This window comes from Ranitomeya variabilis, chromosome 4, assembly GCF_051348905.1.
Source record: "Ranitomeya variabilis isolate aRanVar5 chromosome 4, aRanVar5.hap1, whole genome shotgun sequence".
Lineage (NCBI taxonomy): Eukaryota > Metazoa > Chordata > Amphibia > Anura > Dendrobatidae > Ranitomeya > Ranitomeya variabilis.
Window position 1 is genome coordinate 668,962,864 of NC_135235.1, and position 23,611 is coordinate 668,986,474.

At 44.3% G+C, this 23,611-nt stretch overlaps 1 protein-coding gene across 1 annotated transcript in view; it reads right to left on the reverse strand.

The window, feature by feature from the left end:
• Window positions 1-23,611, reverse strand: part of LOC143766264 (oocyte zinc finger protein XlCOF8.4-like) — a 37,465-nt gene that overhangs the window by 2,441 nt on the left and 11,413 nt on the right. The window contains exons 2-6 of the mRNA XM_077253795.1: window positions 2,985-3,118; window positions 2,676-2,855; window positions 2,469-2,592; window positions 2,288-2,385; window positions 1,999-2,089 (exon numbers count right to left, since the gene is read on the reverse strand). Coding sequence (XP_077109910.1) covers window positions 1,999-2,089; window positions 2,288-2,385; window positions 2,469-2,592; window positions 2,676-2,855; window positions 2,985-3,062 — 571 coding nt within the window. The 5' untranslated portion in view covers window positions 3,063-3,118. The remainder of the gene's footprint in view (window positions 1-1,998; window positions 2,090-2,287; window positions 2,386-2,468; window positions 2,593-2,675; window positions 2,856-2,984; window positions 3,119-23,611) is intronic.

Genomic DNA, 23,611 nt, shown 5'->3' on the forward strand with positions numbered 1-23,611 from the left:
GCTCGGGAAAACCTGAGCAACGAGTATATTCGCTCATCACTAACAGGGAACCAACTACAATGGATTAGGACAGGAGACCTGGCAATATACAGTTGCACACACAAGGGGATGATGCCTTTTATACTAAATGCCTCCCAGATATTGGCTGAGGGAATTTACAAAGTGAACGTGCTTTGAGACCAGGGGAGTGTGCGTGAGAAACCTGTGTGGCATGGACAGGAAGCAGGAGATGGGGAAGTCACCACGCAGCTGGGGTGGTATGACGGCATCCCTGCATGGAGGGCAAAGAGGGACCATGCAGGGGAACCAGCATTAGTGTTACAGGTCCTACTCAACTCTTATTCACACTGAAGTCACTACGATACATGGTAAGGTTTTAATACTAGAGGTTAGGAACATCCCGAATTTGGGTACACCTTGGTGCTGGTAGGGTGGCTTTTAAACTTTTTTTTTTTAAATCAAAAACACTATTACTTTTATCAGGGTATATTTTCATTTTGTTTCTGCCCTAGGTAGTGTAAATAAGGCTAGGAGTAGACAAGAAAAAGTACAAGTCTATTTGGTGTTTTCTTCCTTATACACTGTACATTCAGGGTGTGATGCGGCTTTTAGACCCAGTAAGAACAAACTTGCTCTAATCTGTCAATAGAATGTTGGCCTCTTCCCTTTAGGCAAGTCAATATGTTCTTTGGCAAACTGTAACCTTTTCTACGCGTCTTTTTTTTTTCCAGCAATGGCTTCACGTAGGAGTCTTCTGATGGTTGAAGAACTCCCAGGTAACTGAAGATCTTCTTTGATCTCCCTGGAGCTGATCATTGGATGCTTCTTTGTCATTCTTGTTATTCTATGATCTATGCAGATAGCACCACGTTTTGTGTGCTTGCCATTTTAAAGCATTGGAAATGTTTTTAGCAGAGCAGCCAATTATTTTCTACACTCCTTTATATGTTTTCTCATTTCCAGTCAACTTCTTGAATAAAGTTCTTTCTCCTTCAACACAATGTCTGGAATTGCCCATTTTACTCACCGAGCAAAGGCTAAAACCAGCAGGTACATTTCCTGCCCTTCTGCTTCTTCACAGAATGAATGAATAACCTCACTAATTTTCTGCACTGCTATTTATTACACGTACATGTATGGTGCATGTCGGGAAGGTGTTAAAATTATTCCTGTTAGATTTTAAACTATTGCCTTTTCTGAGTTATGATGAAGGGTTATGAGTCATGTGACAAGAACTTACAGAGAAGATTTGAAAGGCCTTAGAGTCAGCTTCCTCTGATTGGTGTCTGAGGAGGGAGAAGTGGGTAACAGGGTATGAAAACCCCTATAATTGGTAAGAATTTTCGTCTTGAAGCGAAAGAGCTGAAGAGCCTCCAGTCTCTTACCAAACTAATTGTCTTATTCTTTGGTACTGAGCTTTTTTTTTAGAGAGATGCATCAGCCAGCTTTAAGCCTGGATGGATATGATTATGAGATTTTAATTATTTAATGGTAATTGACTCGAACCAATAATAGCTGAACCATTGGGTTCATTATTGTTATTATCAGGGCTGCGGAATCAGTAAGCCAAACCTCCGACTCCTCAATTTCTCTGACTCCACTGCACTGCCTCACTACTGAGCATGTACATAAAGTTCAGCAAGGATTCAACTAAAATCCTAAATCCTTAGATCAAGAACAGAACAAACATTTCTAGTACATTTCATAACTTTTCCAAATTCTTGTGAAAAAAAGAAAATGACAGCACATACTGAATTGTACTACTGTACCCAATTTATTATACATTGTCAGAGTTGGTCGGATTTGTCCATTTTATACCGACTCCACAGCCCTGTTTATTATAATCACATTAACTAAGCTCTGCGGCCAATTTCTTGATACCAGTTAAGTTGTGGTCAATTATTAGCTAAGAACTAGTACAAAAGTGGCAGATATATACTGTGTGTATTCTCATGGGAAGAATCTGTGACTTCTCTGCATTTAGTGGTTACTACTTACCTGGCCGGATATCTGTAGGAATCTCGCTACACTGCTCGTCATCACCCCTCACATATGTTTCTGTTGTATTAATATGGGTCAGATCTTCACCCTGAAACAAATATTGTAAAAGTCACCGACAGATGGAGAAGTCACACCTCTGATCAGCTCTAATCCTGTCATCTCCACCGTTCTCATTACACAAGTATAAAACATATAATACTGGTGGATAAAACAAGACTGAACACAAGACCTTCACAGCCATGTACACATCATAGGGGAGATCTCATGACACCTTCTCTCCATCTACCTGATGATCCTGAGGAACATTGGGATCTTCTTGTTTACAGTCCTGTGGAAGAAGAGGACGGGGACATCTCTCTGGTGTTGTCCTCTTACTGGATAGATCTGGAGGAAACACATACAGGGACTGAATTCATTCTTTACATACAGATTATTAAAGGCCGCATGTATTTAGTCCTCTCTGTTACCTGGTGATGTGAGGGGCTGGGGAACCTCCATCATGACATCCTTGTACAGATCTTTATGTCCTTCTAAATACTCCCACTCCTCCATGGAGAAATAGACGGAGACATCCTGACACCTTATAGGAACCTGACACATACAATGATACCGTCATCCCCCCGATCCCTTCATAGCGTTACTGTATAATGTCCCAGCATTCCCAGCAGTGTCACCTCTCCTGTCAGCAGCTCTATCATCTTGCAGGCGAGTTCAAGGATCTTCTGGTCATTGATGTCCTCATGTGTCAGCGGGTGAGGTGGAGGCCCCGTGATTGGGCTCAGGGGTCTTCCCCATCCCTCACACACAGGGTCCTGACAGTGCTCACTAGAGGTCTTCTTCACTACTGTATAATCCTGGTTATGGAGAGACACATTAATAAATCTCACTACAGACATTTCCAGAGTCCTCACCTCTCCAGTTCTGTCCATCTGTTATTCCCATAGATAAGAATGATGTAATGTGACGTCATCAGAATCTCTCACCTCTCCAGTAAGCCGGAAGAGGATCTCTAGGGTGAGGTGTAATATCCTCTCTGCTATCTTGTCCCTTTCCCCATCCATCCTTGACGTGTCAGGAAAATTATAGATCAATGATTAATGTCTGATAATGTTAGAACCTATATGCAAAAAAAGATGAGCCAATGTAAAATATGCCATTACAATATATGAAAGAAAAAAGCAATAATGTGGAGTATTTAATAAATCAAGAGCTCAGACAGAAAATTCGTATGTCTTTTCAATACCAATATAGAGAACTCAAATTAGAAGTAATCTAATATATAAATAAAATCATAGTGATTAATTTGTAAACTTCATCGCCATATAATTATAGAAAGAATAGTTTTTTTTAAATCCAGTTTCTATTCCCCTTTTTTGCTAGTTAAAGAAAGGAGTTCAACTAGGTCAACTAGTTCACTCCACTATTGGCCTTAACTATGGAGTGATCCTATTTGTTGACATTTCATGACATCAGACCCAAACTAACTGGTGAAACATGTTGGGGAGGCTTAGGACTGCTAAATACAGATCCCTGTGGTCTCGTCTGCTGACTATATCCCATTTAGAGAGCGTACCATTTATGACAACTCTTTGTTTCTTGTCATTTAGCCAATTCCTTACCCATCTGCATATAGATTCCCCCAGTCTTTGCTCCTGTAGCTGCAGTATAAGGCTGTTATGTGATACAGTATCAAATGGCTTTGCAAAGTCCAGATAAATCACATCAGCAACATTACTAATATCCAGACTTGCACTTACCTCCTCGTAGAAACTCAACATGCTAGTTAGACACAACCTATCTTTCATGAATCCATGCTGGTTGTCAGTTATTATATTATCTACAATATATTTCTGTAGGTCATCTCTTATTATGCCCTTTAAAAACTGCACACTACAGATGTCAGACTTATTGGACAGAAGTTAGCTGGATCCACCTTCTTACCTTTCTTAAAGGGACTCTGTCACCTGAATTTGGAGGGAACAATTTTCAGTCATATGGGCGGGGTTTTCGGGTGTTTGATTCACCCTTTCCTTACCCGCTGGCTGCATGCTGGCTGCAATATTGGATTGAAGCTCATTCTCTGTCCTCCATAGTACACGCCTGCATAAGGCAAGATTGACTGAAAATTGTTCCCTCGAAATTCAGGTGACAGAGTCCCTTTAAGGTCAGACTTTTAAAGGGAATCTGTCACCCCCAAAATCGAAGGTGAGCTAAGACCACCAACATCAGGGGCTTATCTACAGCATTCTGGAATGCTGTAGATAAGCCCCCAATGTATCCTAAAAGATGAGAAAGAGAGGTTAGATTATACTCACCCATGGGCGGTTCTGGGCATTGCGGTCCGGTCCGGGGCCTCCCATCTTCTTACAATGACGTCCTCTTCTTGTCTTCATGCTGCGGCTCCGGCGCAGGTGTACTTTGTCTTCCCTGTTGAGGGCAGAGCAAAGTACTGCAGTGCGCAAGGCGCCAGGAAAGGTCAGAGAGGCCCAGTGCCTGTGCACTGCAGTACTTTGCTCTGCCCTCAACAGGGGGCAGCGTGAAGGCGTGAAGACGTCATCGTAAGAAGATGGGAGGCCCCGGACCGCGACGCCCATCGGACCGGACCGGAACCGCCCTTGGGGGAGTATAATATAACCTCTTTTTCTCATCTTTTAGGATACATCGGGGGCTTATCTACAGCATTATAGAATGCTGTAGATAAGCCCCTGATGCTTGTGGGCTTAGCTCACCTTCGATTTTGGGTGTGACAGGTTCCCTTTAAGATCAGTGAATGCAGTGATACCAAATGTGTATTTTTTGTTTTATTTTAATAGGGCAAAAAGGGGGCGATTCAAAGTTGTTGCATTTTTTGTTCACATTTTGAAAAACTTTTTATGGTCTTTGTTAGTCTCCTTGAGGGATTGGAAACTGCAATTGTCTTATCGCTTGCGTTGTACATAGCACTGCTATGTATAGAGAAAATCACGGCCTCCTACAAATGCCAGCTAAACACTGGCTTTCACAGGAGTATTAGGGCTTGTTCACACGATGCGGTTTTTGCTGCGGATCTGCAGCGGCGGATCCGCATCCTTTTTCCATGCAGGGTACAGTACAATGTTACCCTATGGAAAAAGAAAAAAGCTGTTCCCACGTTCCTTTTTTCCGCTGGAAAATCCGCGCTGATTTTCTGCGGAAAAAAAGAAGTACCATGTCAATTCTTTCTGCGGATTCCGCTGTGGGTTTCCACCTGCACCAATAGGAAAATGCAGCTGGAAACCCGCAGTGGAATCCGCAGTAGAAAAAGGACTGAAAACCGCAGTGAAAACCACCGCTGGTTTTGCACTGCGGTTTTCACAAATCAGGACCTGAAAATTCCGCAGCGAAAAAAGGATCGTGTGAACATAGCCTTATAATGACAAAAACAGGGGCCTTCAGCAGACCTTTGGCTGTCACAGCAAACCCATCGGTGTCACGCGATCACATCACGGGCGCACGGAATGATGCGTATTAAAAGCCGCTATTCAAGACTGACAGCGGCAATAAATAGATTAACAGGAGCTCCAGTTCACCCATGGCTGTTAAAGGCACATGATCTTCCGGGAAAGATGCAGGTTCGGCATGCAAACCTGCATCAAACTCAGGGACACGACATATGATGTAAATCTACTTGGTATGTCATGAAGGGGTTCACTGATCACTATAGAAGAGGCGCTCTGAATTTAACACACCTGGGATAGAGAAAAAGGGATGTTCTGAATGAGATGAAAGGCCAAAAACAAAACTAATTTTTATCCCCTAATTCAAATATGGCGGTAACGGTATGTAGCAAAGATTTCCTAATCCTTTCCTTATTTATTCCCAACAATCCGCTTTGGGTGTGTACCAGAGATGTCTGCAGGTCAATAAGATCAGTAATATAATGTCTGCTCAGCAGATTCTCTCTGTTTTGCCAGATCATATTCCCACTGTATTAAATCTCCTCTATGCACAGCTACTCCATTGATAAAGTCACCCTTAATAGTTACTTTATAGGCATCTCAGTTCCCGAGAGGATCTGCATGATTTGAATTAAAGGCCCAAAAATCCAAACGGAAATCAATTTTTCTACTACTAAAGGTGGCAGCAGCCAAGCAGGGTGTACTATCCATAGCTTTCATCCTGGGACCACGCCAACCTTAAGGGTATGTTCACATGTTGGGTCTTTGCATGCAAATTTTCAGCTGCATTTTACAGTACCAGCAAAGTCTATGAGATTTCAGAAATCGCATTCATCAAGCTTGTTTTTTTTTTGTCCTCAGTATTTTGTACTTTACTTGTTTTTCGCAGAATAGAGCAAGTCACTTCTTTCAGCCTTCTTCACCTATTGACAGTAATGGATGGTGAAAAAATGCTGCAAAAACACAGGTATCAGGTTTTCCTGCATTTCATGGTGCCAAAACCTTATGAAGTAGATTTTTTTGTCGCTAAACTTTATCAGCATGCACAAGAGACAAATGTAACATGACAAAAATGCACAAAGGCGCAAGAAAAACCTGCTTTATTTTCTGCAGCTTCTTTAAGAGAGCAAGTTTTGCTGCAGAAAAAAAGGGCAGCAAAAATGCCATGTGTGAACATAGCCTAACAGTATGTATTATAGCTGAGTGGTCAGATAACTCGAGGTGTATTGTGAGATTATATATAGTGATGAGCGAGTGTACTCGTTGCTCGGGTTTTCCCCAGCACGCTCGGGTGACCTCCGAGTATTTGTTAGTGTTCGGAGGTTTAGTTTTCATCACGGCAGCTGAATGATTTACAGCTAATAGCCAGGCTGAGTACATGTGGGGGTTGCCTGGTTGCTAGGTAATACCCACATGTAATCAAGCTGGCTAATAGCTGTAAATCATGCTGCTGAGGCAATGAAAAATTAATCTCTGAGCAGTCATAAATACTCAGAGACCACCTTGGGAAAACACGACCAACGAGTACACTCGCTCATCACTAACTATATACTAACGGAAGAAAGGCTGGGGAGGCCGTAGCCAAACCTATATGAGAGGGTTTTAAGAGAGGCGGAATATTTCTGGAAACCCTCAATCTCCAAATATAAAGTAGTTATACGCAGCACACAAACTCGCTAATGCTCAAGTACCGACATCAGATGAGGTCATATCGTGGTTGAAGCCGCTTGTTCTGACTCAATGTCAGATTACGGGATCACCAGTGAAGCCAAAATTGTGGGACTCGACCCTGTCAGTCATTAATGCTCAGAGAAAAGAAATGCACACCATTTCAGAGTGTACAATTCTGTATATTAACAGAGCGTGCTCATGTGCTAACAGAGCATCTTCAGCGTACTCGAATACTATCTTCGAGTCAATGTGGCTGCATGTCTATCGGCTGTTCGACAGTCGCAACAGATACGGGGATAGCCTGTATGTTAGGAATTCCATGCATGTGTTGTGGCTGTCGAATAGCCACAAGACATGCAGCCACGGCGAGTAGAACATTATATTTGGTGTGCTCGAATAATCGAGTCCCAGTGTGTGCATTTCTTACGGCTGTTCGACAGCCGCAACACATACAGGGATAGCCCGTTTGTTAGGCAATCCCTGCATGTGTTATGGTTGTCGAACAGTCGTAGCGACTCGAGTATTTTCGGCGTGCTCGAATACTATTAGCACATGAGCATGCTCACTCATCACTATTTATTAACCCTGTGAGCAGGATTGTTATACCATTTACAGACTAATGTAGTTCCCATTGGAAATTTCCATCAGCTACCCTCTTTTCACATACATGAAATTTTGCTAGCCATTATGTCTTTCTCTGTATACTACCAATAACACACAGTTTTCTCAAAACATTGCATAGAAGATAAGAAAAAATAAGACTGATACTAGTTTATAATGAAAAAAATATAGAGGAAAATATTAACCCTTGTATATAACTTTCCGCCTTTTGTAAATGGTGTAACCTTTACCACAGTGTAAGTTGGTATCAGCACAGGGGCTTTTGCCTCATGGGTCTAGTACCCATAAGGGGCTCCTATCTGCTTCACCCATGCACTCATCTAAATCATGGTCAAGAGTAGGATCCAGTGTTCCAGTAAAGTTACCAACAATCAAAGTTGGTGTAGGAGGAAAGCTCAGAATTTCACCCTGTATTTTTTTCTGTCCTCTCCCCACGGTCCCGTTATGTCTACTAACCACAGACCCGACCTGCTTTTTCTAGATTGGAGAAACAGGAGAGTTAACAAGAAGCTATACATTTAAAATGGAGCGGAGTTAAAGTCCAACACAAAGTGCAGCACATTTACAGTGTTTGGTCGTCATAGGATCAACAGTGTTCTGGATCTGGAAATACGGTAATGTAAGAGTTGCAATAAATTTACTATAAGCGAAACAGAAAAAAAAAATACACATTTTGCATTGTTGTAATTGTAGCAAACTATAAATTAAAAGTAACATGTTTTTATGTTGCGCAATGGGCGTAAAATTGAAAAGCATAAAAAAAAATTCCGTTGGTCTGCAATGGGACAGATAATTGGAATATCTGAATGGACGGGTGAACAGAGCCCTAAGGATAGGTGCACACGGTCAGTAAATGCTGCAGGTTGGACGCTGCATACTTGCAAAACGTCAAGATGATACAGCATAGTGGATGGGATTTCAAGAAACCAGAGATGCCCGAGGCTCACCCGTGGAGACGGACATAGGGCACGTCTTTCCAGACTGCAGCATGTCTATTTCTCTTGTGGAGACGTGATAAGTCTCACCTGTACAATGTATTCAATAGCCGGCAGCGGACATGTGCTGCGTCCAAAGTGCTTCCGATTCCTGACCGTGTACACATACCCTCAATATTCACCAGAAAGGAAATACTGAAAAATACAGCTCAGTCAGGAAAAAAGCATCCAACATACTGAGATACTGGAGGAAAACAAAAATAGTTTTGCCTTTTGTAATATGAATGAGGAAAAGTACTAGAAAGCTCAGTCAGTGAGGCCGAGGGGTCCAGATAACAGCGCCCCAGTGAGGCCCCACAGACCCCGCTGTTTATTCTATGACGCTATGCTGAAAAAACAAGCAGGGCATAGAGGACATCTGCGAGAAGTCACAGTGTTGTTAGAAGACACTATTATCATCATTTGGAGAAATGGATCACACACAAATTACATAAAGATTTGTCATTTGCACTGTACATGGAAACCAATCACACAAGTGTGAATAACGGGGCTCCAGCACCTACCTCCACCTGCAGAGCCGCACACCACATATATGGCTGCTCTGTGCACAGGACCTGTGATGAGGTCACAGGAGGGGAGGAGTCAGGGGTCACATGGTCAGGGGCCTCAGTGTATGCAGGACTCTGCTGTGCTGGTTGTCATGGTGCTGGATGAGGGGAAGTTTATGTGTGGGGTCAGGAGGGGTTTACAGGGTGGATGTAGCAGAGCCGTGTGTGTACGAGGTGTACGGAGCAGAGCCGTGTGTGTATGAGGTGTACGGAGCGGAGCCGTGTGTGTACTAGGTGTACGGAGCGGAGCCGTGTGTGTACCAGGTGTACGGAGCGGAGCCAAGTGTGTACGAGGTGTACGGAGCGGAGCCGTGTGTGTACTAGGTGTATGGAGCAGAGCCGTGTGTGTACTAGGTGTATGGAGCGGAGCTGTGTGTGTACGAGGTGTACGGAGCAGAGCCGCGTGTGTACGAGGTGTTAGGAGCAGAGCTGTGTGTGTACAAGGTGTACGGAGCTGAGCCGCGTGTGTACGAGGTGTACGGAGCGGAGCCGCAGTTGTGCGAGGTGTATGGAGCGGAGCCGTGTGTGTACGAGGTGTACAGAGCGGAGCCGCGGGTGTACAGAGCGGAGCCGTGGGTACAAGGTGTACGGAGCGGAGCCACATGTGTACGAGGTGTATAGAGCGGAGCCGTGTGTGTAGAGATGTACAGAGCGGAGCCGCGTGTGTACGAGGAGTGCGGAGCCATGTGTGTATGAGGTGTACGGAGCGTAGCCGTGTGTGTACGAGGTGTACGGAGCAGAGCCGTGTGTGTACGAGGTGTACGGAGCGGAGCCGTGTGTGTACGAGGTGTATAACTGCAGCCTCCATGTGACTATCACATGAGTACATGGGGCTCAGAGTGAAAGAACGGTGCCAGTGAAGGAAGTATGTGTACATTTGTGTATGTATGTGTACATGTGTACACACGCATGTGTGGGGTTGCACACATTCAGCAAAGCATCGCATTAGACAAGCATCAAGTTAAAGGGCAGTTATTCCATGGCAGTCAGGGCAGGAGTCAGGTAACCCACACTCTGCTCTCTCTTTTATCCATGTGCTTTATTCCTATCCTCCTATGCTCCCTTGCAATCCACATTCACCGCCAAATACCCCCTCCATCACGACTCATAAACATCAGCTCCTCTCTCCTTCCCTCTCCCATGCACTTCTCACCTTCCTGAAAAACCTCACCCCATCTTGCCCAAACACACTGCACAAAAAAACTTCTTACAATTCCAAAAACTTCTTGCTTTTTATCTTCCTACTCCTACTGATTTCGGGAGACATCTCCCCCAACCCTGGTCCACCATCCCACAACCTCAACCGCCACCCTACCTCACATCAACACCATACTAACCTTGTTAATATTACTTGCACTCCCTCATCTCTCTCTTTCAATTGTGCCCTTTGGAATCCACGGTCTGTATGTAATGTTCCCTTCCTGCACAACTTTCTGAACAACTCTCTAAATCTATTGGCCCTCACTGAAACCTAGATCCAGGATTCTGACACTGTCTCCCCTGCTGCCATTTCCCATTGTGGCCTACAATTCTCCCATTCCCCGAGACCCACAAACAGACCTGGTGGTGGAGTCGGCATACTCCTCTCCCCACAATGCACCTTCCAGGTCATCCCCCAGCTCCATCACTCTCATTCCCTTCTTTTGAGGTTCCCACAATCAGGCTCTTCCGTCCCCTCTCCCTCTCCATGAGTAGCGGTCATATACCGGCCCCCAGACTCACCCACCCACTTCCTGGACCATTTCTCTGCCTGGCTGCCGCACTTCATGTCCTCAGAACTCCCAACCCTTATCCTGGGAGACTTTAACATCCCCATAAACATCCCCACTTCTACATCTGCATCCCAGCTTCTATCACTAACCACTTCGCTCGGCCTCTCACAGCTCTCAACCTCTGAGACACACAAGGACGGTAACACCCTTGACCTGGTCTTTGTCCGGCTGTGTTCAATCTCCTACCTAAATAACTCACCGCTTCCCCTCTCTGACCACAACATTCTCTGCTTCACGCTCACAAATCCTTGCCCACCCCAGCACACTCCTATCTACCATTCAGTCAGAAATCTACAAGCCATTAACCCTCATACACTTTCAGACTCCTTACACTCATCACTGTCCCCAATCTCTTTTTCCTGTCCTGATCTGGCGGTACATCACTACAATGACACTCTTAGAAGTACCCTGGACCAAGTAGCTCCCCTCACATCAGAACCTCCAAACACAGAGTAAAACAGCCCTGGCTCACATCGCAAACCCGATTTCTCCAGCGATGCTCTAGGAGTGCTTAAAGCTTATGGAGGAAGACTCGCACACCAGAAGACTTCATACACTTCAAATTTATGTTAAAAACCTATGATACAAAAAAGATATATATCTTGGTACCGTGTTAGCCAGTAGATAGAAAAATGTTTCGAATTGAGAGTCCTCAGTGGTTGATACCTTTTAATGGCTAACTGAAAAGATGGTAACAAATTGCAAGCTTTCGAGACTACACAGGTTTCTTCATCAGGCATAGACTAATACAAATTCTGAAGAATCACATATTTATGCACAACATAGCACAGAAAAAACAAAAAACCTTATCTTATCCATGGTTTTTTTTTTTTTCTGTGCTATGTTGTGCATAAATATGTGATTCTTCAGAATTTGTATTAGTCGATGCCTGATGAAGAGACCTGTGTAGTGTCGAAAGCTTGCAATTTGTTAGGCTAGGTTCACATTGCGTTGGGGCAATCCGTTAAGCGCTAGCGGATTGCGCTAACGCAATGTATCTTTAGGGTTTGCGTTCGCCGTTCCCGCTAGCGCAGATCCCCGATCTGCGCTAGCGAGGAACGGACCTCGGACGCACCTCGTCGGAAGCAGCGTCCGAGGTCTGTCACAAAAGAACGGCACATCGCTAGCGCGTGCCGAAAATGGCACGCGCTAGCGATGCCCTACAGAGACAAATCACATTGCTGTCAATGGGTGCGCTAACGGACCCGTTGCACGGCGTTAATTGCGACAATTTCGCCGTGCAACGCAGTCCGTTAGCGTTAACCCATTAACGCAATGTGAACCTAGCCTTACCATCTTTTCAGTTAGCCATTAAAAGGTATCAACCACTGAGGACTCTCAATTCGAAACATTTTTCTGTTAAAAACCTATAACTCTGCCCTTCACCTCGCCAAACAGACCTACTTCACCACCCTGATCTCCTCACTATCCAACAACCCCAAGAAACTTTTTGACACCTTTCACTCCCTCCTCAGGCCAAAAGCACAAGCCCCCCATCACAGACATTTGTGCTGATGACCTGGCCTCCCATTTTATAGAGAAAATAGACAATATTTGTCAGGAAATCCGCTCCCAATCACCAAGTTCAGTGACTCCCATACCTCCCTGCATCTCCCCTTGCTCACTCTCCACATTTGATCCCATCACAGAAGAAGAAGTCTCCAGGCTCCTCTCTTCTTCTCGTCCGACTACATGCACTACTGACCCCATTCCCTCTCATCTCCTTCAGTCTCTCCAGTCGTCACTACTCACCTAACTACAATCTTTAATCTCTCACTCTCCTCAGGCATTTTCCCCTACTCCTTCAAACACTCTATTATTACTCCGTTACTAAAGAAACCCGCCCTCGACCCATCCTGCACAAATAACTACAGAAAGGTCTCCAACCTCCCCTTCATCTCTAAACTCTTGGAGCACCTAGTCTACTCCCGCCTTACCCGTTACCTCTCCATTCACTCCCTCCTAGACCCTTCACAGTCCGGCTTCCGCCCCTACACTCAACAGAAACTGCACTCATCAATGTGACCAACGACCTTCTGACAGCAAAATGTAACGGTGACCACTCTCTGCTTATTTTTCTCGATCTTTCTGCAGCTTTTGACACTGTTGACCAACCTCTTCTACTCTCTAGGCTCCAGTCACTAGGCATTAAGGACACTGCTCTCTCCTGGTTCTCTTCCTATCTTTCTGACCGCGCCTTCAGTGTTCTGTTCTCTGCCTCCACTTCGTCTCCTCTTCCTCTTACTGTCGGGGTACCTCAGGGCTCAGTCCTTGGCACCCTTCTCTTCTCTCTCTACATGGCCCCAATTGGACAGACCATCAGCACCATCTTTATGCCGACGACACACAACTATACACGTCATCCCCGACCTTACTCCCGCTGTACTACAGAACACCAGTGACTGTCTGTCTGCAGTCTCCAACATCATGTCCGCTCTCTATCTGAAACTCAACCTCTCCAAAACTGAACTTCTTCTGCTCCCACCATCTTACTAACTAACCCTAAACCTGACGTTTCCCTCTCCGTGGGTGGCACCATAATAACACCCCGGCAGCAGGCGCGCTGTCTGGGTGTTACTTTTGAGTCCGATCTCTCCTTCACATCCCATATACAATCTCTTGCCCGCTCGTGCTGCTTACACCTAAAGAACATCGCTGGAATCCACCCTTTTCTCACTATGGAAACAACAAAAACCCTCCACTCCCGCCTGGACTACTGCAGTGCTCTATTAATTGGCATCCCCCTTACTCGACTCTCCAGTCTATCCTTAATGCAGCAGCCAGGGTTGTCTATCTAGCTAATCGTTACTCGGACACGTCCGTTCTTCACCAGTCGTTACACTGGCTGCCCATTCATTATAGAATCCAATTCAAAGTACTTGTTCTCACCCACAAAGCTCTTCACAGTGCAGCACCTCCTTACATCTCCTCCCTCATTTCTGTCTATCGGCCTAACCGATCTCTGTGCTCTGCAAATGACTTTCGACTAACCTCTGCACTAATCCGTACCTCCCACTCCCGACTCCAAGACTTCTCCCGTGCTGCGCCAATCCTCTGGAATGCTCTACATCAAGATATTAGTACCATTCACAATTTGCATAGTTTTAGGCGCTCCCTCAAAACACATTTGTTCAGAGCGGCCTATCATATTCCCTAATCAGTCATTTTATGTTTGTGTGTAGCCCATTCACTACTTCCATCTATCCCCCTCTCCCTGAAGATGGCTGGACCATCATTGTAAATAAATCATTGTAAATAAGCTTCTGTACTTTGTATCTCCCCCACCTCATTGTAGATTGTAAGCTCTCATTGTGCTTGAATTATTGTATTGTTAACGTTGTTACTTATGACTGTTGTGTTTGAAACTGTTAAGCTGTAAAGCGCTGCGGAATATGTTGGCGCTATATAAATAAAGATTATTATTATTATTATTATTACATTATTTCATGATATTTTCCAGTTATAAGTTTTTGGCCTCTAATAGCCAGTAGTAGGTCACAATGATAAAATGGAATGTTATGTACCCTCCCCAATTCCATGGCCACCTCTCTGCCTCTGCTATGGTCTCTGGTTACTGACTGCAGTGGTGATGGGAGTGTAGCACACATCACCTCCACAGCCAATGATCTCAGCGACTCTGCTCAACGACTCCGCTTGATGTAGACAGCATGAGCTGTTGAGCTCTGTGATTTACAGCAGCAGTGATGTGAGCTGCAGATGGGCTGTCACTACTGCAGCCAGTATATAGAGATCAGTGAAGTGGCGAATTGGTAGAGCTACATTTGAGGTGAGTAACATCATGTTTTATTATATTTTAATATAATATATTTTATTTTATTACACTGCCTTAGACCCATAACTTTCAGTCTGAAATGACAGACTTCACAGCTGGCCCAACCTCAAGCTTCTCCTGGGATATGCCAGCTGGTTGTACTTGACTATATGTTACCATGTGAAACTTTCTTCGATCATACATGGATGGATAGGAGATCTCCTAGAGTGGCTCCGGGGGTATTATGGTATAGCACAATTATCCCCTAGAAAAGGATAAGTTTAAAAACAGAAAAGTATATTAACAAAAGTGTCTTAACAGATCCACAGTGTAATTTTCACTTCACTATTTCTATACAAAATGCCTACCACTGCTCCCTCAACTCCAAAGTTTCTTATTTAATATCTTAACATCTACACCATCAGTACATGAATACATCACCAGAAGTTTTGAGGGGAGTTTCTGCTCCAAAAACTCAGTGGGAACAAAACCCTAACTCACGCTGAGTTTTTGGAGCAGTTTTGAGTTTTAACATAGACATGTAGACTGTCATCTAGCCAGGTATTGAATGCTACGTATACAAGATCATAACCACTGTCATTAAATGAATGCAGCACCAGAACCACCATCAGTACATGAATATAGAAGTAAGAGTAGTATAGCAATCAATTGCAATGACCGGTCGACCTCATATACACTTGTGTTGAATGAAACTCCCAATATGAGCTTAACAATGGTAAAGAGATACTAGGAGTTGTTGTTACCAGTCATAATCAGACAGTGGACTATACAGGAACCACAGTACTGAGAAGACATAGTCAGGATCACAAATAGACATTTTCATTAAGTTACATTACAGGGGACATCTTCTCTGATTGAAGTCATTCGCATCCCCTTTTGATTCCTTGCAGACCAGATGTTATGATGAGATTTCACGAACGCAATTCATCTCTCTGTACTGGTGGAATAGAGGAAAGAAGTCCTTTCGATTACCACCTGTGGCCAGTATGTTGTACGGCCCTGCTATAAACAATAACACGTCCGGTTATCCACCACCCTCGGATCCTTCAGACGAAACCTGAAAACCCATCTCTTCAGGAAACCATTCTGCCTCCTCACCACCACCCGAGCTGCCGCCTCACCACCACCAGAGCTGCCACCTCACCACCACCCGAGCTGCCGCCTCACCACCAACAGAGCTGCTGCCTCACCACCACCAGAGCTGCTGCCTCACCACCACCCGAGCTGCTGCCTCACCACTACTAGAGCTGCTGCACCCCCGATCTTCTGTCTCTTCCCCATTATCCCATTGAATGTAAGTCCACAAGGACAGGGTCCTCTCCCCTCTGCACCAGTCTGTCATTTTAAATTGGTTTACTGTAAACGATATCTATAACTTTGTATGTAACCCCTTCTCATGTACAGCACCATGGAATCAATGGCGCTATATAAATAAATAATAACAATAATAAAGATCTGAAGAGGGAAAAGAAGCAAAACCTTCCTGCCTAGCACTACATAAGTTGTAGAACCAGCCACTGAATCCATAATCCTTTACTGACATCTAGTGGCAGTTTACAGAAGTGCATAAGACAAGAAATAAAGGTATCCACTACATAATACAACATATCATTTACTGTACTCCGCTGCCATCACATGGCATATCTTATAATTACACTTGACTTAAAATAGCTCAAAGGACTCTCCTCTCTCATTACTTCAAAACTTGGACCACCCTTTAGAAGGCCTCGCTTACCGAAATTTTAACTTGTTTAGACAAAGGTCGGGAAAAAGAAAAATTACTGACTGCATAAAAGCGACGTTCCAGACCTCACCGTACACAAAGAGAGAATGGACTGATACCCAGCCTAAAACATGCTTACCAATATGAAAGAGAAGAGGCGAACTGAACCATTACAGAAGGTGCAGAGAAAAAAAACCTAACACCCTTGGACAGTTTTCTGGTAAAAAGAGCTCACAATGCTGGAGTCGTTAATGCCACCAAAGTCGCAAAGACAACCAATTCACAATGGAGGATCGGTAAAGAATTTCACCTCAGGACATAAATTCCTGGAAAAATATCTCAGTTATCTCCCCACCAAAGACTTCAAATCCCTTGTCTCATAAGTTAAGGATGCCTGCAGAGGGGAGATTAACCGTTCTCCAAGATGTTAAGCAGAGAGAACTCTTGAAACTGAACATGGTATCACCAGGAGAACTACAGAGTCGAGTGACAACATACACTAAACCTCTGGATGAAACAAACATCTTGAAGACTTGGACAATAGGAGTTGACACAATAACATAAGGGTGAGAGGCATTCCTGAGGCTACAGAACCAGATCTTCATGCAACACTCGAACAGGAAGATCTTCATGCAACACTTGAACCCCATCCTGGGCCAACCTGCATCCCATACAATAAAACTAGACAGCACGCACAGAGCACTCCGCCCTAAAGGCCATAATGTCTATAGCCCGCACTCTCCGTAAAATTGACTTTGAAGGGACTTCCATTCAACCACATCCTGACCTCTCCTGGATTACCCTCCAAAGAAGAAGACACCTAAAACCACTCTTTCTATCCCTGAAAAACTATGATCTTAAGAACCGTTGGGGTTTCGCGATTGCATTTATAGTTATCAAAGATAGATGCTCTACTATCTTACGTTCCCTCAAAGACCTGTTCTGACTTGGAGATCCCACTTCCTAACCTGGCAGACTGGGAACTGGAATTTCCCACCACTCCACCATTACTACAGGTCCTTCTCAAAAAATTAGCATATAGTGTTAAATTTCATTATTTACCATAATGTAATGATTACAATTAAACTTTCATATATTATAGATTCATTATCCAGCAACTGAAATTTGTCAGGTCTTTTATTGTTTTAATGCTGATTATTTTGGCATACAACTCCTGATAACCCAAAAAACCTGTCTCAATAAATTAGCATATCAAGAAAAGGTTCTCTAAACGACCTATTACCCTAATCTTCTGAATCAACTAATTAACTCTAAACACATGCAAAAGATACCTGAGGCTTTTAAAAACTCCCTGCCTGGTTCATTACTCAAAACCCCCATCATGGGTAAGACTAGCGACCTGACAGATGTCAAGAAGGCCATCATTGACACCCTCAAGCAAGAGGGTAAGACCCAGAAAGAAATTTCTCAACAAATAGGCTGTTCCCAGAGTGCTGTATCAAGGCACCTCAATGGTAAGTCTGTTGGAAGGAAACAATGTGGCAGAAAACGCTGTACAACGAGAAGAGGTGACCGGACCCTGAGGAAGATTGTGGACTGAGTCTGGTGTGGAAACATCCAGAGCCACCGTGCACAGGCGTGTGCAGGAAATGGGCTACAGGTGCCGCATTCCCCAGGTAAAGCCACTTTTGAACCATAAACAGCGGCAGAAGCGCCTGACCTGGGCTACAGAGAAGCAGCACTGGACTGTTGCTAAGTGGTCCCAAGTACTTTTTTCTGATGAAAGCAAATTTTGCATGTCATTTGGAAATCAAGGTGCCAGAGTCTGGAGGAAGACTGGGGAGAAGGAAATGCCAAAATGCCTGAAGTCCAGTGTCAAGTACCCACAGTCAGTGATGGTGTGGGGTGCCATGTCAGCTGCTGGTGTTGGTCCACTGTGTTTCATCAAGGGCAGGGTCAATGCAGCTAGCTATCAGGAGATTTTGGAGCACTTCATGCTTCCATCGGCTGAAATGCTTTATGGAGATGAAGATTTCATTTTCCAGCACGACCTGGCACCTGCTCACAGTGCCAAAACCACTGGTAAATGGTTTACTGACCATGGTATTACTGTGCTCAATTGGCCTGCCAACTCTCCTGACCTGAACCCCATAGAGAATCTGTGGGATATTGTGAAGAGAAAGTTGAGAGACGCAAGACCCAACACTCTGGATGAGCTTAAGGCCGCTATTGAAGCATCCTGGGCCTCCATAACATCTCAGCAGTGTCACAGGCTGATTGCCTCCATGCCACGCCGCATTGAAGCAGTCATTTCTGCCAAAGGATTCCCGACCAAGTATTGAGTGCATAACTGAACATTATTATTTGATGGTTTTTTTGTTTGTTATTAAAAAACACTTTTATTTGATTGGACGGGTGAAATATGCTAATTTATTGAGACAGGTTTTTTGGGCTTTCAGGAGTTGTATGCCAAAATCATCAGTATTAAAACAATAAAAGACCTGACAAATTTCAGTTGGTGGATAATGAATCTATAATATATGAAAGTTTAATTGTAATCATTACATTATGGTAAATAATGAAATTTAACACTATATGCTAATTTTTTGAGAAGGACCTGTAATTTGGCAAACCAAGAGCACCAGGAGAAGCAGACCTCCATCCAGTGAAACATGCAACCTGAGGGATTCTATTACCTCTAAGCCATAGAGGATACTTTTCACTTGATACTTTTTCCAGGGAGTCTCATGTTAATGTTTTCCTATTTTCTCTCATATACCATTGTATTTGCTGGTTATATGTCTGGAGGGTGAGCTGATAATTGCTCATCTGAGTTTTCTTTGGTCCTCTGTTATGTCCCATTGTAATGTGCCTAGTGCCACTATTCCTTCACAAGGGTTTGTCGTTCCCTGGTTCCTCCCTTGAAAGAGTCACAGGGAAGGTTAGGTAGATCTATTGTCTCTATATCACTGATTTTCTAAAAACTTTGCTGTAACCCTTACCAGGGTTGAATACGTTCTGCTCTCCTCTTCTGGTAACATCATTGATGTGTACATATTCTTTTTTGTATGTGTGTGTTGGGTCTTTGTCTTTCCCAATCCCTCTTGTGTCTTAATCAATAAGTTAAAAAATGATCCGTTGTTACTGTGCTGCATTCTCCTGAATCCAAAAGAGGACTTGAATAATTTACGGCTCAAAGTTCAACATGTAGGTAAAACTTCATATACTTCACACTGCTACATTCGAGACAATGGCTAAAATTCTAACACTAAATGATAAGGGTCTTAACTCCAACACTAAAAGACCTATGGTCCTTATCGAATTACATACACACGATGCACACATTGTGTTTTTACAGGAAACTCACTTAACCCCTTTACCCCCGAGGTTGGTTTGTACGTTACTGACCGGGCCAATTTTTACAATTCTGACCACTGTCCCTTTATAAGGTAATAACTCTGGAATGCTTTAATGGATCCTGGTGATTCTGAGATTGTTTTCTCAAGACATATTGTACTTCATGATAGTGGTAAAATGTCTTTGATATGACTTGTGTTTATTTGTGAAAAAAATTGAAATTTGGCAAAAAATTTGGAAAATTTCACAATTTTCCAACTTTGAATGTTTATGCCGTTAAATCACAGAGATATGTCACACAAAATACTTAATAAGTAACATTTCCCATATGTCTACTTTACATCAACACAATCAGCACAGTTTTGGAACCAAACTTTTTTTTGTTAGGAAGTTATAAGGGTTAAAAGTTAAACAGCAATTTCTGATTTTTACAACAACATTTTTTAGGGACCACATCACATTTGAAGTCACTTTAAGGGACATATATGTCAAAAAATACCCAAAAGTGACACCATTCTAAAACCGGCTGCACCCCTCAAGGTGCTCAAAACCACATTCAAGGTGTTTCACAGGAATTTTTGGAATGTTTAAAAAAAATGAACATTTAACTTTTTTTTTCACAAAAAATTTACTTCAGATTCAAATTTTGTTATTTTATCCCAGGGTAACAGGAGAAATTGGAACCCAAAATTTGTTGTACAATTTCAGATTTTGCTGGAATGGTTTGAGGGTGCCATGTCACATTGGCAGAACAATAGAAACCCCCTATATGTGAACTCATTTTTCAAACTACACATTCCAATGAATTCATTTATGAGTGCAGTGATCATATTAACACCACATGTGCCTCACAGAATTTTATACCAGTGAGCGGGGAGAATGATGAGCTTTACATTTAAGTGGTAAAAGAGACAGCAGTCAGTGGCTGATGGGACTATTACTCCCATCAGCCTACCCCTGCTGCTAATAACAGTGATAGCAGGAGCGGCTGATGGGGGTATTCATCAGCCGCCACCTATGCTATAAATAAATTAATGAAAAAAATGACGTGGGTTCCCCTGTATTTTCTATAACCAGCCAGGCAAAACTCTATAACTAGCCATGGTGTGGGGTTCCCCCATTTTTTTTACAACCAGTCTTGCTAAAGCTCACAGCTGGGGGCTGGTATTATCAGGCTGGTAAGGGGCCATGGATATTGACCCACCCCAGCCTAAAAATAGCAGCCCGCAGCAGCCCAGAAAAGCCACATCTATTAGATGCAACAATTCTGGCACTTTGCCTGGCTCTTCACACTTGCCCTGTAGCAGTGGCAAGCGGAGTTCATATTTGTGGGGTTGATAATCCTATAGTTACATGGTAAATAAAGACACAGACAGAATAAAGTATTTTTTTTAGAAATAAAACAAAACACAGTTTTCCTTTTTTAGATTTAAAAATAACAATCACAGTTATACTCACCTAATGCCTATTCCACCGAAGCCCTCGTTCCCCTGTAATAAAACAAAAATATAAAAACAACAATACCTCTCAGTCGTTCTGTCCCAAGCCGTAATCCATGTCTGGGGCATAATTAGTTTTCAACCTGGATGGTGCCAAGATGCGACTGTCCAGGCTGAGAACCACTGGTGAATGAGCTGCTGGGAAAGCAGCATCAATGACCGGGGGTAACGTCATAGAGGCTACCTCCGGTCACTGAGGCTCTGTTATCAGCAGGGCTGAGCTGCGGTAAGATCCAGTGAGATCCCTGCTAGCATCGGGAGCACTCACAGCTCACGGTGCTAGCAGGGATCTTCCAACGTCACCGCAGTTCACCCTGCTGATAATGGAGCCTCAGTGACCGGAGGTAACCTCTATGATGTCACCCCCCAGCTGTCACTGATATTAGCAGCAGGAAGGGTAGGCTGATGGGAGTAATAGTCCCATCAGCTGCCACCTGCTGTCTCTTTTATCACTTAAATATAACTCTCATCATTCTCCCCTGCTCGTGCCGATCGCCAGCACAGCAGGGGAGAATGATGAGAGCCGTGTTCAGCACCCAGGGCTGGGGAACAGCGCCTACTGTAATGCTTCTTCCCTGGTGCCCGTCCGTGTGGTACTGATGCGGCACACGGTTACCACATGTATTACTGTGAGCAGTTTGCGGGATGCAGTAATGGATAGGAGGCAGAGCAAGGGTGAAAATTAACTTTACTGTAACAGGGATATACTCCACGCAGGGAGGAGGGAAGGTAGAGGCAGGTGGTATTAACACAATCAATGTACTGAAGGAGGTAACGAGGGCCAAAGGTATAACCAATGTTCAATATTAGTAAAATTATCAGTCCGACGGCTTCAGTGTGAAGAGTCTCAGATGCTCACAGTCGTGCCGACACGGTCAGCACGTGATGGATACGATGCAGGCGTCGGTGTACCGGTTCTTGGCGGTGATGATGAGTCCTTGATGTCTGTCTCGTGCTTCTGAGTAGCAGAGAGAAGAGCAGTCTTTCGCACTGTTGAGGCTTGACAGAGCCCGGCAGAAGTAAGCCGGTGAGTAAGGATAAAGTTCTCGATAAGTCATCCAGTTTCTCTTAGGCGGCACGCGCACGTTATACACTGGCCCATGACATTGAGTAACTTGAGCAGTGGGGGGCCATTGGGCAGAAAACGGTTCTCCGTTCACAGTCTTTGTAGGTGGCATCCAGAACAATGTAGAGCGGTCCTGCGCTGTCACGGTGCTAAGAGGAAGAAGCACCAAAATTCCCCTGCTGCGCGCTGCCTCTTCCCAACAAGTCTCTCTGCCGTTTTGCACTCTCTGCTCTTTTTAACCTAGCTTCGCCCCCTGCTGTTGAGTGCAAAGGTCGCTCCAAGTCTCTAAGGCTACGTTCACATTTGCGTTGTGTGCCGCTGCGTCGGCGACGCAACGCACAACGCAAACAAAAACGCAACAAAACGCACGCTAAAACGCTGCGTTTTGCGACGCATGCGTCCATTTTCGCCGTAAGTTGGACGCAAAAAAAATGCAACTTGCTGCGTTCTCTGCGCCCAACGCTTGCGGCCAAAAAACGCATGCGTCGCAAAACGCAGCACAACGCATGTCCATGCGCCCCCATTTTAAATATAGGGGCGCATGACGCATGCGGCGACGCTGCGGCGCCCAACGCTGCGGCGCCGAACGCTAATGTGAACGTAGACTAAACTTTCCCCCAGACAATAAAGATGATAGTCCCGATAGTTCCGGCCCCGGCGTGAAAAAGGTACCCCCGGTCCGATCTCTCTTCTTACACTCCCCCTCTCCTTTTGCTTACCATTCCACGGGCGAGAGTTCTTGTAGTTTGCGTTGATATGCTACTAGATCTTGATTGACTTGTTGCCAAATAAATTGGTCCCGATTGTATCTACTGGGGGGTATCCTGGCTGTGGCCCGCTCGGAGCGTCTTAAGTCAGAAGGAGTAGTTGAATCAGGTTGGGTAGTTGAGTCAAGCTGAATAGATGAGGGCGGGGACGTGCCCATTCCAAAGGAGCCTGAGAAGCTTTGGGAATCTGTCCCACTTCCGGATTTACAGGCGACAGCTCAGGTGGCTCTTCGTCTTTGCAGTCAACAACAGGCGGAGGGGACATTTCAGGAACACTTTTCTCCTCTTCAATTTGTTCGGGATCCATTGACATACAAGGACGTAGCATATTTCAGTGGACTACTCGAGTGTGGACATCTTTTTCTCCTTCAGGTTGGATTTCATAGATGGGCCCTTCCGAACTGATTCTCCGTTTTACTCG